General features: G+C 31.7%; 1 protein-coding gene across 1 annotated transcript in view; it reads left to right on the forward strand.

Annotated features, from left to right (window-relative positions):
- LOC143252102 (choline O-acetyltransferase-like) overlaps positions 1 to 15,878 on the forward strand; it is a 278,304-nt gene that overhangs the window by 253,560 nt on the left and 8,866 nt on the right. Inside the window, 1 exon segment of the mRNA XM_076503733.1 lies at positions 13,312 to 13,449. Coding sequence (XP_076359848.1) covers positions 13,312 to 13,449 — 138 coding nt within the window.

Below are 15,878 nucleotides of genomic sequence, written 5' to 3' on the forward strand. Positions count from 1 at the left end.
CTCTCTTTTAACTTCGAAACAATATCGTGTTTACAAAATAAAGATTACAATTCTCCAAGATGTCTTTCTGTTTCAATGATGAACGAGGACAGTAGCATCAAATAAACGTTTTGAATGTTGTAAATGTTGGATGAGCTTACGAGAATAATTATCTATGGTAGGGTATCAATAACACATTATATTACGAGTGTATGTTTGATCTAGCTTACAGCCACTGACTTCAAGTTTATTTTGATAAAACCAATATTGTACTTTCTTACATAAAAATGTATTATAGCTAAATATTACCTACTACAGACATATTGCTAGGTGGCGCTTGATTCACAATGTGAGGGTCGAGGGCTCGAATCCACGTCCCACCAAACGTGCTTGCCCTTTCAGCCGTGGAGGCGTTATAATGCGACGGTCAATCCCACTATTCGTTGGTAAAAGAGTAGCCCAAGAGTTGGCGGTGGGTGGTGATGACTAGCTGCCTTCCCTCTAGTCTTACACTGCTAAATTAGGGACGGTTAGCGCAGATAGCCCTCGTGTAGCTTTGTGTGAAATTCAAAACAAACAAACAACATCGATCTTAAGAAAAAAAATATTTTATATATATGTAACTGAGTTATATTTTAAAGTAACAATATACTTCTTATATCGTGTAGAGTTGGTTGTTACTTTAATTTTTATTTATTATTGTTTCATCTACAAAACTTATTTTTTCTGGACTGTCTCTACTGGTCTGCTACCCAACTCTATTATTATACAGTCGCATGGGTTGCAACAATCTATCTTAGACGTCAAGCAGTTCTAAAGTTACATTGTCGGAGCCGTTTAATATATTGTCACTTATTATTCTTTGACGTCACTTTTATTAAAAAGTAACTGTTACTGTACATCGTAGGTATTATTGGGTTTGTAGCCAAACCTTACACTATTAGTGGAGATAGCCAAATGATAAAACAACGTTCGCTTATCATTATAACATCATAATAATACAAATATTATATTCAATTAGCCAAGTTTGATTGCTAGTTCTAATCTGTGTAGACAACTTGCTCTGATAGAAAGTTTCTGTCAGTTAGCACTTGTACATAGATACAAGTGAATCATGAAAGTTGAGAAGTCAAAGTTGAAATAGTTTATAGCCTTCTTAGTGTAGTTTCAGTTACTAAAATTTCTAGTAGTGCATGATATAATTATTACTAAATGGAATAACAGCTTTCTTATTAAATATCGGTAATTACGTTTAGAAATGTATTTTTCTTCAGCATGAAAAGCACACAGTTGGTATTGTACATAATAATCGTTTAGTTTGTTTTGAATTTCGTACCAAGCTACTCGAGTATTGTCTGCGCTAGCCGTTCCCAATTTAGCAGCGTAAGACTAGAGGGAAGGCAGCTAGTCATCACTGTCCACTGCCAACTCTTGGGCTACTCTTTTACCAACGAATAGTGGGGTTGACTGTCACATTATAACGCCCCACGACGGAAAGGTCAAGCATGTTTGGTGTGATTGAGATTCGAACCTCAGATTACGAGTAGAGTACCTTAACCATCTGGCCATGCCGGGCCACATAATAATGAACTGAAAATATTTTTATTTTTTAAGGAACATCGATACAGAATGTTTGAATAAGTTGTTTAACAAATATATTTACTTTTATTTGGAATATTGCATATAAGCTTTGTGGTATTGCAGAAGTGTATTTTTATACAATATTGTATGATTTACATATAAGCTTTGTGGTATTGCAGAAGTGTATTTTTATACAATATTGTATGATGTATTTTCATTCTTTGTTTCCAGTTATTATTCACACAAAGCCAATAAAAGCTCACTTACGGTAGCCGTCACTAATCTTCAACTTACAAACTAAATTGAAGGCACTTAATGAGCTATTAATCTTTAGGCTACACTTGTGTGACCGAATAGTGAGATTTGACCGCTACCTTTATAGTATCCATGAGAAATGTAGTACAGTTGACCCATAAATACATAATCTGACACGCTAATTACTTGGCCACACTAAGACAAATTTCTTTTGAGTTTTGAAATTAATAAGAACAAAAAATATATAAACTTGTTAAGAAGTAAACATTTGATTATTTTCTTCCAGTTTTGTTGTCTATACATTTCATTTTATAATTTCAGTGCGTAGAATAACAAAAATATTAGGTTAATTTTTTTTTACTGGGAACCATAAAATCCCTTGTTAGTGATGTCGATATGCACTGGCTTTCCCATGTATTAGAAGCTGTTAATCTGATTTTTACCAATAATTATTGTATGAATATGCCATAAATTTATCTCATCAGTGATCTTAATTGTGTTTGGCTCTCAAAGGAATTTACCAACGTTTCACTGCCTCTTTGTTGTTCCAGTTTTATTTCGCAAAATGCATCGTTTTCAGTTAATTATAAAAGTTGTGGTTAGGGTATACAGTGAAGTGGAGGTAGTAGTAGTATACTAGTAGTATAATACATAAAGACGAAAAGCTGTCCGTCTGTCACGTCGATATTTCAACTGTTGCTGTACCGACCGATAAGCAAGATGATCTTTTCAAAGTCTTCCAGCCATATATAGACATGAAATGGACGATGCGCTGCCTTGAGCACATTATTAGATTTGGTAGAGATCCTAATGTGTAATAAAATCGATTCGGGCAGACGCGAGCCCCATGTTGGCGCATAAAAAATCATAATCATTAGTTGTAGTTGGTGGTTCTGATTCACCATTATGTTTGCTTGATGATCAAAGAGACGCACTGAGACAACATCATCATGTCTTGTCCAATCAGAACCACCAACTACAACTCTCTATATAATAACCAACATGTTTTACCCGCAGCATATATCAGTTTTGAAAATGCCGAATTTAAAGAGCACTTCTTCGACTCACTAAGTTAACAAGGCTACAACCAGGACTTTCCAAAAAGAATGCTCCACAGAGACGTCAAAACTGGAGGTATTAGGGGTGTTTTAGCACCCTCACTTTTTCATACTTACTTATATAGCAACTGTAACTTATTATATTAATTTTCTGGAGAGCATGCCTCAGGCTCTCCTTTGATAATACAGGAGTTGTTTTTAGCAGCACTTTATACTTTCAGGCTATAATTGTAAAATATCTATGTCTAGTCAAGCTCGCCTAGTTTGCAACTCCTTTCTTCACCCCTGCCCTAGCATTTATTGAATTTACCATCACACAGTTAACCAATTAGGAATATGTTTTTTACAATCAATTCTTTGCGTGTCTCAATGTATAAGGATGTATCAAGAAGAAAATTTGAACATACCTTAAAAATATTCAGAAGTTAAAATTTTAAGTAAGCAATGCTGATAAAAGACGACCAAATCATCATACTATATTGGAACTCTTGCTTATATGATACTGGAAAAAACTTATTTATTTCACGATGTGCAATCCCCAACTTCACGAAATAATTATCCTGAGTTCATGTAGACTTGCAATAGGGGTCACGAATTTTCCGTTTCCCGTAACGAACTTTATCCATTCTCAAGATGCAGATTTAATGTCGTGAATACATCACACGCAGATCTAATGCACTGGCGCCACGGGGAATCGGCTAGTATACATAAATTTGTTGTTTTCCTTAAATGCTAGAACTGGTGTACTTGGTCCCTTCGGAGACGGCGTGTTTGGCCAATTCTCCAGGTAAAAGCAGACGCACTGCAGTTTGGATCTCCCGGCTCGTGATAGTTGATCATACTTTTAGTTAGAGTGGGACAGAGTCCAGAGCTAGTCACCGAGCAAGTCAGACGTGCCAATATCTCTGCCAACATGCTATTTAGAACGAAACGGTCATCCTCGCCAGTCAGGCCGTTAGTGCCGCCGGTAATCGTCGACGGCCTACCGCTGAACCTCACGCCGTTTCAAGTCGCCATGTTGATCGCCCGAGCCAAGCCAGGGGCAACAATCGAACCATCCAGGACCCGAATTTTACGCCGGGGTGGAATCCTCATCCATTCAGCCACTACTGCAGACCAAATTTACCTCTGCCAACCATGGAACACCGAATTTAAAGTAAAGTGTTCCCCTACCAAAAGTCCAGTCAGTCTCTACTCAATATTCCTCAGGGGCGTCGACCCATCAATAGAACCAGAAGAAATCAAACGAGCCATTGAACCTCAAATCCAAGCCAATGTGTATGCTGTCCACCGAATTTTCTCAAAAAAGACTAACCTGCCGACGTACTTTATGAAGATAGTAACAACGTCGAAGTACAGTGCTGACTGTATTTTACGTGACGGCTGTTATTATCACATATTCCACTTCAGAGCCGAACGCCCACATCGACGACATTTCAAAAATTGGTCAAAGAAAGCATCCAGACATCAGAAACAACCAACGAACAACTACCAACAAGAAACTACAAAAATACCGCCGAGTCCAGATCTAACCAGAAAAAACACGAACACAGATACAGACAACTCGACCCAGGAGACATCAAATCCCTCTGCCAGCAACACGCCAAGTGCCAGCAAACTAAGAAAGAAAGAAGACAGATCATGCCAAACTGCAATCCAAGTTCCACAGAATTTAGCAACCAGCCAGACTCAGACAACTACCAAGACATCCATCGACGCAATAGTTCAAACTGAAAAACAAACTACCTCCACGCAGAAAACTCAAACTAAAATCTCAAGAAGAAACAAAGCATCACAGACCAGCGAAGAACAACTCACCGAAGAACAGCCAGTTGTTCCACCACCTAGACCACGTTTTTCACTTGCACCAATGGGCTTCAAGTGTGAAAACAAGTTCATGACGAAGATACCACCCGATCTACAAGACCGCAGCTAACAGTTCCCGTGTATACCACCGTCATAGTTCATCAGATTTTTTGTTGTTTTTTTTCTCTTTCTTCCCAGCTACTTCAGGGCACGGTCTGGGTAGATTATTCGGCGCCCAGGCCGTGAAAGTGGGTTTTCTCGGGGTACTCCCGTTTCCCCCCAAAGCAAAATCTCTGGCATCGGACCTGTAGGTCCCAGTCTCATTCTGAAAAGGGCCGTTTACCCAGTCATAGGGTATCTAATCATAGTAAATTTTAAAAATCAATTCGCCAGCCGCCAGTGTACTCCGTCCTCGAGCCAAGGTCTGGCTCACTTCACTTTCGCTGCTCTCGTACAGTTCTCCCGTTCTTCCTCTCACTCACAAATACCCCACTCCATTTTTGAAATATTATAAAGAAATAAATAAAAATTCCACGGATATTTTAAAAATTTCTCATGTAAGGGGACGAAGAGGAACCACAACGTTCCTGAACACCCCAGTTGGAGAGAGAACTCTTCTGATTTCTCTCTCTCTAAACTAAACCCCTGCCACGTTAGTTTGCGTTTGCGTAAATGCTAGAAATGGGATAATTGTTTTCTTAATATGTTGTTACAATATTATAATTACCTTTTGGAAATCAGATTCATAAAATATTTATTTATATATCATTTCAAAAGGAAAAATTAATCATTTCTCTTCATATAACAGGCATTCAGCTTGTCTTTAATAAATTCGTAAAATTTAGGTCCTTGGTTCATTCTTTTTTGTGTGTGTTGCATTAATGAAATTCCTGGTAAAGGAATAAACTAGGAGCTCTAAACAATGTTCGTCTTAGAGTAGCTCACCCTTATTTAATAACACATGTAGTGAAATGACCAGACAGTGTTTGTAATAATTTGTTTTATGGGGTAACATTTCACTTAAATATGATGATAGCTCATGGAAAAGGACTTAAGTTTTAAGAAATGTTTGCTTTAAAATGTAACATTTTAATATTTGTTGTAATTAAAACGATGTTAGGTATTCGATTGTATACTCTATAACACGCTGTAACGCAAAATAGTTTGAATGTTACTTTTAATAAAATATGAAAAGTCTCTCTGTGGTCTGTTTCATGATATAATACTGCACATTATTCTTACGTGAGTTGTGATTGCATGACCCGAGATTATATTTTGTGTTTGTTTTATATAGCAACATTTAACATTACTCTGGTGAGACATCTAAGAAATTTTAAAATTATATTTGATATAGCAACGGTTTCTTTAGTAACAGTAATTCGTGTAAGTTGGCCATTTAGTTAAAATCGGTATTCATATATAACATTCGATAACGTTTTAATGAAAGCTGTGATACAAGTATTGGAGTTTTGTGTAGATAATTTTTAAGTGAAGTAAAATTTCAGATTGTTCTTCCAATGGTTGTTGTAATATTCTCGGGAAATGATGTCTGTTTATTGTGTTGAAAGAGTAGTTCTGGTTACATAGTTTATTATTTCATTATGTTGTAAATGTTTCTGTCTGTTTATTGTGTTGAAAGAGTAGTTCTGGTTACATTATTAGATAGTTTATTATTTCATTATGTTGTAAATGTTTCTGTCTGTTTATTGTGTTGAAAGAGTAGTTCTAGTTACATTATTAGATAGTTTATTATTTCATTATGTTGTAAATGTTTCTGTCTGTTTATTGTGTTGAAAGAGTAGTTCTGGTTACATTATTAGATAGTTTATTATTTCATTATGTTGTAAGTGTTTCTGTCTGTTTATTGTGTTGAAAGAGTAGTTCTGGTTACATTATTAGATAGTTTATTATTTCATTATGTTGTAAATGTTTCTGTCTGTTTATTGTGTTGAAAGAGTAGTTCTAGTTACATTATTAGATAGTTTATTATTTCATTATGTTGTAAATGTTTCTGTCTGTTTATTGTGTTGAAAGAGTAGTTCTGGTTACATTATTAGATAGTTTATTATTTCATTATGTTGTAAATGTTTCTGTCTGTTTATTGTGTTGAAAGAGTAGTTCTGGTTACATTATTAGATAGTTTATTAGTTCATTATGTTGTAAATGTTTCTGTCTGTTTATTGTGTTGAAAGAGTAGTTCTGGTTACATTATTATATAGTTTATTATTTCATTATGTTGTAAATGTTTCTGTCTGTTTATTGTGTTGAAAGAGTAGTTCTGGTTACATTATTAGATAGTTTATTATTTCATTATGTTGTAAATGTTTCTGTCTGTTTATTGTGTTGAAAGAGTAGTTCTGGTTACATTATTAGATAGTTTATTATTTCATTATGTTGTAAATGTTTCTGTCTGTTTATTGTGTTGAAAGAGTAGTTCTGGTTACATTATTAGATAGTTTATTATTTCATTATGTTGTAAATGTTTCTGTCTGTTTATTGTGTTGAAAGAGTAGTTCTGGTTACATTATTAGATAGTTTATTATTTCATTATGTTGTAAATGTTTCTGTCTGTTTATTGTGTTGAAAGAGTAGTTCTGGTTACATTATTAGATAGTTTATTATTTCATTATGTTGTAAATGTTTCTGTCTGTTTATTGTGTTGAAAGAGTAGTTCTGGTTACATTATTAGATAGTTTATTATTTCATTATGTTGTAAATGTTTCTGTCTGTTTATTGTGTTGAAAGAGTAGTTCTGGTTACATTATTAGATAGTTTATTATTTCATTATGTTGTAAATGTTTCTGTCTGTTTATTGTGTTGAAAGAGTAGTTCTGGTTACATTATTAGATAGTTTATTATTTCATTATGTTGTAAATGTTTCTGTCTGTTTATTGTGTTGAAAGAGTAGTTCTGGTTACATTATTAGATAGTTTATTATTTCATTATGTTGTAAATGTTTCTGTCTGTTTATTGTGTTGAAAGAGTAGTTCTGGTTACATTATTAGATAGTTTATTATTTCATTATGTTGTAAATGTTTCTGTCTGTTTATTGTGTTGAAAGAGTAGTTCTGGTTACATTATTAGATAGTTTATTATTTCATTATGTTGTAAATGTTTCTGTCTGTTTATTGTGTTGAAAGAGTAGTTCTGGTTACATTATTAGATAGTTTATTATTTCATTATGTTGTAAATGTTTCTGTCTGTTTATTGTGTTGAAAGAGTAGTTCTGGTTACATTATTAGATAGTTTATTATTTCATTATGTTGTAAATGTTTCTGTCTGTTTATTGTGTTGAAAGAGTAGTTCTGGTTACATTATTAGATAGTTTATTATTTCATTATGTTGTAAATGTTTCTGTCTGTTTATTGTGTTGAAAGAGTAGTTCTGGTTACATTATTAGATAGTTTATTATTTCATTATGTTGTAAATGTTTCTGTCTGTTTATTGTGTTGAAAGAGTAGTTCTGGTTACATTATTAGATAGTTTATTATTTCATTATGTTGTAAATGTTTCTGTCTGTTTATTGTGTTGAAAGAGTAGTTCTGGTTACATTATTAGATAGTTTATTATTTCATTATGTTGTAAATGTTTCTGTCTGTTTATTGTGTTGAAAGAGTAGTTCTGGTTACATTATTAGATAGTTTATTATTTCATTATGTTGTAAATGTTTCTGTCTGTTTATTGTGTTGAAAGAGTAGTTCTGGTTACATTATTAGATAGTTTATTATTTCATTATGTTGTAAATGTTTCTGTCTGTTTATTGTGTTGAAAGAGTAGTTCTGGTTACATTATTAGATAGTTTATTATTTCATTATGTTGTAAATGTTTCTGTCTGTTTATTGTGTTGAAAGAGTAGTTCTGGTTACATTATTAGATAGTTTATTATTTCATTATGTTGTAAATGTTTCTGTCTGTTTATTGTGTTGAAAGAGTAGTTCTGGTTACATTATTAGATAGTTTATTATTTCATTATGTTGTAAATGTTTCTGTCTGTTTATTGTGTTGAAAGAGTAGTTCTGGTTACATTATTAGATAGTTTATTATTTCATTATGTTGTAAATGTTTCTGTCTGTTTATTGTGTTGAAAGAGTAGTTCTGGTTACATTATTAGATAGTTTATTATTTCATTATGTTGTAAATGTTTCTGTCTGTTTATTGTGTTGAAAGAGTAGTTCTGGTTACATTATTAGATAGTTTATTATTTCATTATGTTGTAAATGTTTCTGTCTGTTTATTGTGTTGAAAGAGTAGTTCTGGTTACATTATTAGATAGTTTATTATTTCATTATGTTGTAAATGTTTCTGTCTGTTTATTGTGTTGAAAGAGTAGTTCTGGTTACATTATTAGATAGTTTATTATTTCATTATGTTGTAAATGTTTCTGTCTGTTTATTGTGTTGAAAGAGTAGTTCTGGTTACATTATTAGATAGTTTATTATTTCATTATGTTGTAAATGTTTCTGTCTGTTTATTGTGTTGAAAGAGTAGTTCTGGTTACATTATTAGATAGTTTATTATTTCATTATGTTGTAAATGTTTCTGTCTGTTTATTGTGTTGAAAGAGTAGTTCTGGTTACATTATTAGATAGTTTATTATTTCATTATGTTGTAAATGTTTCTGTCTGTTTATTGTGTTGAAAGAGTAGTTCTGGTTACATTATTAGATAGTTTATTATTTCATTATGTTGTAAATGTTTCTGTCTGTTTATTGTGTTGAAAGAGTAGTTCTGGTTACATTATTAGATAGTTTATTATTTCATTATGTTGTAAATGTTTCTGTCTGTTTATTGTGTTGAAAGAGTAGTTCTGGTTACATTATTAGATAGTTTATTATTTCATTATGTTGTAAATGTTTCTGTCTGTTTATTGTGTTGAAAGAGTAGTTCTGGTTACATTATTAGATAGTTTATTATTTCATTTTATGTTGTAAATGTTTCTGTCTGTTTATTGTGTTGAAAGAGTAGTTCTGGTTACATTATTAGATAGTTTATTATTTCATTATGTTGTAAATGTTTCTGTCTGTTTATTGTGTTGAAAGAGTAGTTCTGGTTACATTATTAGATAGTTTATTATTTCATTATGTTGTAAATGTTTCTGTCTGTTTATTGTGTTGAAAGAGTAGTTCTGGTTACATTATTAGATAGTTTATTATTTCATTATGTTGTAAATGTTTCTGTCTGTTTATTGTGTTGAAAGAGTAGTTCTGGTTACATTATTAGATAGTTTATTATTTCATTATGTTGTAAATGTTTCTGTCTGTTTATTGTGTTGAAAGAGTAGTTCTGGTTACATTATTAGATAGTTTATTATTTCATTATGTTGTAAATGTTTCTGTCTGTTTATTGTGTTGAAAGAGTAGTTCTGGTTACATTATTAGATAGTTTATTATTTCATTATGTTGTAAATGTTTCTGTCTGTTTATTGAAAGAGTAGTCTGGTTACATTATTAGATAGTTTATTATTTCATTATGTTGTAAATGTTTCTGTCTGTGTTGAAAGAGTAGTTCTGGTTACATTATTAGATAGTTTATTATTTCATTATGTTGTAAATGTTTCTGTCTGTTTATTGTGTTGAAAGAGTAGTTCTGGTTACATTATTAGATAGTTTATTATTTCATTATGTTGTAAATGTTTCTGTCTGTTTATTGTGTTGAAAGAGTAGTTCTGGTTACATTATTAGATAGTTTATTATTTCATTATGTTGTAAATGTTTCTGTCTGTTTATTGTGTTGAAAGAGTAGTTCTGGTTACATTATTAGATAGTTTATTATTTCATTATGTTGTAAATGTTTCTGTCTGTTTATTGTGTTGAAAGAGTAGTTCTGGTTACATTATTAGATAGTTTATTATTTCATTATGTTGTAAATGTTTCTGTCTGTTTATTGTGTTGAAAGAGTAGTTCTGGTTACATTATTAGATAGTTTATTATTTCATTATGTTGTAAATGTTTCTGTCTGTTTATTGTGTTGAAAGAGTAGTTCTGGTTACATTATTAGATAGTTTATTATTTCATTATGTTGTAAATGTTTCTGTCTGTTTATTGTGTTGAAAGAGTAGTTCTGGTTACATTATTAGATAGTTTATTATTTCATTATGTTGTAAATGTTTCTGTCTGTTTATTGTGTTGAAAGAGTAGTTCTGGTTACATTATTAGATAGTTTATTATTTCATTATGTTGTAAATGTTTCTGTCTGTTTATTGTGTTGAAAGAGTAGTTCTGGTTACATTATTAGATAGTTTATTATTTCATTATGTTGTAAATGTTTCTGTCTGTTTATTGTGTTGAAAGAGTAGTTCTGGTTACATTATTAGTATAGTTTATTATTTCATTATGTTGTAAATGTTTCTGTCTGTTTATTGTGTTGAAAGAGTAGTTCTGGTTACATTATTAGATAGTTTATTATTTCATTATGTTGTAAATGTTTCTGTCTGTTTATTGTGTTGAAAGAGTAGTTCTGGTTACATTATTAGATAGTTTATTATTTCATTATGTTGTAAATGTTTCTGTCTGTTTATTGTGTTGAAAGAGTAGTTCTGGTTACATTATTAGATAGTTTATTATTTCATTATGTTGTAAATGTTTCTGTCTGTTTATTGTGTTGAAAGAGTAGTTCTGGTTACATTATTAGATAGTTTATTATTTCATTATGTTGTAAATGTTTCTGTCTGTTTATTGTGTTGAAAGAGTAGTTCTGGTTACATTATTAGATAGTTTATTATTTCATTATGTTGTAAATGTTTCTGTCTGTTTATTGTGTTGAAAGAGTAGTTCTGGTTACATTATTAGATAGTTTATTATTTCATTATGTTGTAAATGTTTCTGTCTGTTTATTGTGTTGAAAGAGTAGTTCTGGTTACATTATTAGATAGTTTATTATTTCATTATGTTGTAAATGTTTCTGTCTGTTTATTGTGTTGAAAGAGTAGTTCTGGTTACATTATTAGATAGTTTATTATTTCATTATGTTGTAAATGTTTCTGTCTGTTTATTGTGTTGAAAGAGTAGTTCTGGTTACATTATTAGATAGTTTATTATTTCATTATGTTGTAAATGTTTCTGTCTGTTTATTGTGTTGAAAGAGTAGTTCTGGTTACATTATTAGATAGTTTATTATTTCATTATGTTGTAAATGTTTCTGTCTGTTTATTGTGTTGAAAGAGTAGTTCTGGTTACATTATTAGATAGTTTATTATTTCATTATGTTGTAAATGTTTCTGTCTGTTTATTGTGTTGAAAGAGTAGTTCTGGTTACATTATTAGATAGTTTATTATTTCATTATGTTGTAAATGTTTCTGTCTGTTTATTGTGTTGAAAGAGTAGTTCTGGTTACATTATTAGATAGTTTATTATTTCATTATGTTGTAAATGTTTCTGTCTGTTTATTGTGTTGAAAGAGTAGTTCTGGTTACATTATTAGATAGTTTATTATTTCATTATGTTGTAAATGTTTCTGTCTGTTTATTGTGTTGAAAGAGTAGTTCTGGTTACATTATTAGATAGTTTATTATTTCATTATGTTGTAAATGTTTCTGTCTGTTTATTGTGTTGAAAGAGTAGTTCTGGTTACATTATTAGATAGTTTATTATTTCATTATGTTGTAAATGTTTCTGTCTGTTTATTGTGTTGAAAGAGTAGTTCTGGTTACATTATTAGATAGTTTATTATTTCATTATGTTGTAAATGTTTCTGTCTGTTTATTGTGTTGAAAGAGTAGTTCTGGTTACATTATTAGATAGTTTATTATTTCATTATGTTGTAAATGTTTCTGTCTGTTTATTGTGTTGAAAGAGTAGTTCTGGTTACATTATTAGATAGTTTATTATTTCATTATGTTGTAAATGTTTCTGTCTGTTTATTGTGTTGAAAGAGTAGTTCTGGTTACATTATTAGATAGTTTATTATTTCATTATGTTGTAAATGTTTCTGTCTGCTTATTGTGTTGAAAGAGTAGTTCTGGTTACATTATTAGATAGTTTATTATTTCATTATGTTGTAAATGTTTCTGTCTGTTTATAGTGTTGAAAGAGTAGTTCTGGTTACATTATTAGATAGTTTATTATTTCATTATGTTGTAAATGTTTCTGTCTGTTTATTGTGTTGAAAGAGTAGTTCTGGTTACATTATTAGATAGTTTATTATTTCATTATGTTGTAAATGTTTCTGTCTGTTTATTGTGTTGAAAGAGTAGTTCTGGTTACATTATTAGATAGTTTATTATTTCATTATGTTGTAAATGTTTCTGTCTGCTTATTGTGTTGAAATAGTAGTTCTGGTTATATTATTAGATAGTTTATTATTTCATTATGTTGTAAGTGTTTCTGTCTGCTTATTGTGTCGAAATAGTAGTTCTGGTTACATTATTAGATAGTTTATTATTTCATTATGTTGTAAATGTTTCTCTGGTTACATGACGCTAAGTTTCCAGTGTTCGATTTATAGTTTAATTCTGTTGTAATAATAGATTTGGTTATATGATTGACGAGGTTTATTGCGTTTGTTTTGTATTATTACAGAACGCGTTCTTGTTTTGTTGTTGAATAATGTATAGGTACGGCTTTTGGTTTAAAATAACAAACAACAATTTAAATTGCTTGAAAAAAAAAAATTCAAAGTGAACTTTTCATCTCAGACCGTTAAAGGCGAAGGACCAGACATTCACCTAGTAGGGCTAAGAGAGATGTCAACATCAGGTGGACACAGCATGCATGCCTTATTCCTAGATAGATCTTATCAAGAATTTATGAATTTCAGGCTATCAACAAGTCAGGTAAGTGCCTTGTTATTATATCCAAAGCATGTCATTCAGTGTTATTAAAATTATATTATATTGAAGAACAATTATTAAAATCGTCAAAATCAAGTAATTATTCCAGATTTCACACAAAAAATGCAATTTTCCTAAACAGTGCCGTAAAAAGCCGCTATATTGGAATCTGATGACGATATGGCATCAACTAGTAAGTTAGTGTAGCAAAATTTATTCACATTATCAGAAAACAAATGTATTTCTAACGAATTTATCTATTTATTTCATTGTTTGTTGTTAACTGCAAAGCTACACTGCACAATGGACTACCTGTGTTATTTGCATTACGAGTATGAAAAACCGGTTTTTAGCATTATAAGCCCTCAGACTTAAAATTGAGTCACTGATAAAAGTGTTTATATTTTGTTATCTGTCGAGTAGGAAATGCTTTAATTCATATCATAAATCTTTCCTGAAAAACAGTGAAGTACTCCACATCATAGGAGGACTTCCCATCAAAGGAGGACCTCCCATCATAGGATGCCTTCCCATCAAAGGAGGACCTCCCATCATAGGAGGACTTCCCATCATAGGAGGACCTCCCATCATAGGAGGACTTCCCATCATAGGAAGACTTCCCATCATAGGAGGACTTCCCATCTTTTGATCGGCGTGATTCCTCCCTCACTTATCAAAATTATTTGTATAATCTCATATACTAAAGTATTAAACAAGTTTTAAAAATTAAAAGGTAATATAATTCTTCATTAAACTTTTGTTTATCGTAAAAATAAACAGATAAAAATATTTTGTTTTATTCCGAATCGCGACCGACTGTTTGGGCAAAACTGGTTAAACATCCGTCATCTTAACTTCTGTATGTATTTTGAAGTCATTCTCAGATTCCCGTTTTGATAACATTTATATATTAAAACATACAAAATATATATATATATATATTCTTAAAGATATTTTCCTACTTACTCAACTGAGGCTACAAGTGATTAACTGTGACAGTAAAGGCACTGAATTTTATCATAAATTTTCAAATAGTCGTGTAGGAAGAACCTACAAACTGTGTGTGATTGGCTGTACATACAGATTTTACAAAGAGAGACTAAAAGTATAAGATGCTGCTACAAGCAACTCTGGTGCTGCCAGAGGGAGCTCAATCTAGATAGGTACTGGACATGCCCCCTAGCAAAGTAATATAACAGTATAGTTACAGTTAATATATAAGTAAAATATGGAAAAGTGGGAATGCTAAAGCACCCCATCACCCTGCTTCTGACGCCCATACGGAGTTTTCTCTTTTGACTGTTTGTCTGATTGTGGCTTTGTTAGCCTATGATCTAGAGAAGTGAACTTTAATTTGGCATTTCCAAACTTGAAATGTGCTGCGTGTAAATCATAGCGACTATTATAGAGCTGTAGGCTATTGGGCAAAATTTGGTGATGCGTCAATTTTCCTTCTAGACGACCAAGGAAATATAATAGGGCCAATGGTTATGAGTGTTATGGTCCCGCAATACAAAGTATGGAATGAGCGTATACCCGATTTTATTTTGTAATTTGTCCCGAGTTCTGTCAAACTACACTAAAGCCTAATTTGGGCACATAATTAGGCTTTAGTGACACATAAGTATGTCTTTTCAAAAGTTTCCAGCAAGTAACGTGTCGATCGACAGCGTTATTGAGATACGAGCGAGACAGATGGATGGCGTTTCGTCTTTATATAGTAGACTCGGAACGTATTAAGCTGCACCACAGCTCAAACTTTAGGCCCATTTGTCTGTAATTCAACATAGGAACACTTAGGACACTACTAGCCAGAAATAAATGTGAATAAATGACAGAGAATAACCCCCTTTAGTAGCTCAGAGGTAAGCTTGAAGTCTTATATGTTAAATTAGAGTTTGATACCCGTAGTAAACACAGTACAGATACGGCATTTTTTTATACCAATTGAATATTTTGTGGTAGAAACTTACCGTTTGGCTTAGTTTTAATGTATTACAAGTGATACGTTTGTGATATAGTACCAAGCTAGATCTTTCTTAGAGTCTCTCAGTGGGTCAGCGGTAAGTCTGTGGATTTACAACGTTAAAATCGGGGATTAGACTCCTCGATGTACACAGCAGATAGCCCGATGTGGCTTTGCTACAACAAAACACACTCACTGTCTTAGAAAGTTGGTTATAAGCCTTCAATTTATATTCTGTTTTACAGCATTGCAGTTTATATCGCAGCTTCAGGAATGAGCAAAACGTCATCAACAGAAGTTACAACCACAATATACATAACAATTATATTTATAAATTCCAGGTCTGTCCGTGTGAAACGCATCTTAAATATCATTACCGAATATCATTACAGGTGGCGTTATCTTTCTCCTCTGTTTTTAAATCTAATTTTTATGACATTTTACATTTTATGGGCACTACCTTTGA

Source organism: Tachypleus tridentatus, chromosome 6 (genome assembly GCF_004210375.1).
Source record: "Tachypleus tridentatus isolate NWPU-2018 chromosome 6, ASM421037v1, whole genome shotgun sequence".
Classification (NCBI taxonomy): Eukaryota; Metazoa; Arthropoda; class Merostomata; order Xiphosura; family Limulidae; genus Tachypleus; species Tachypleus tridentatus.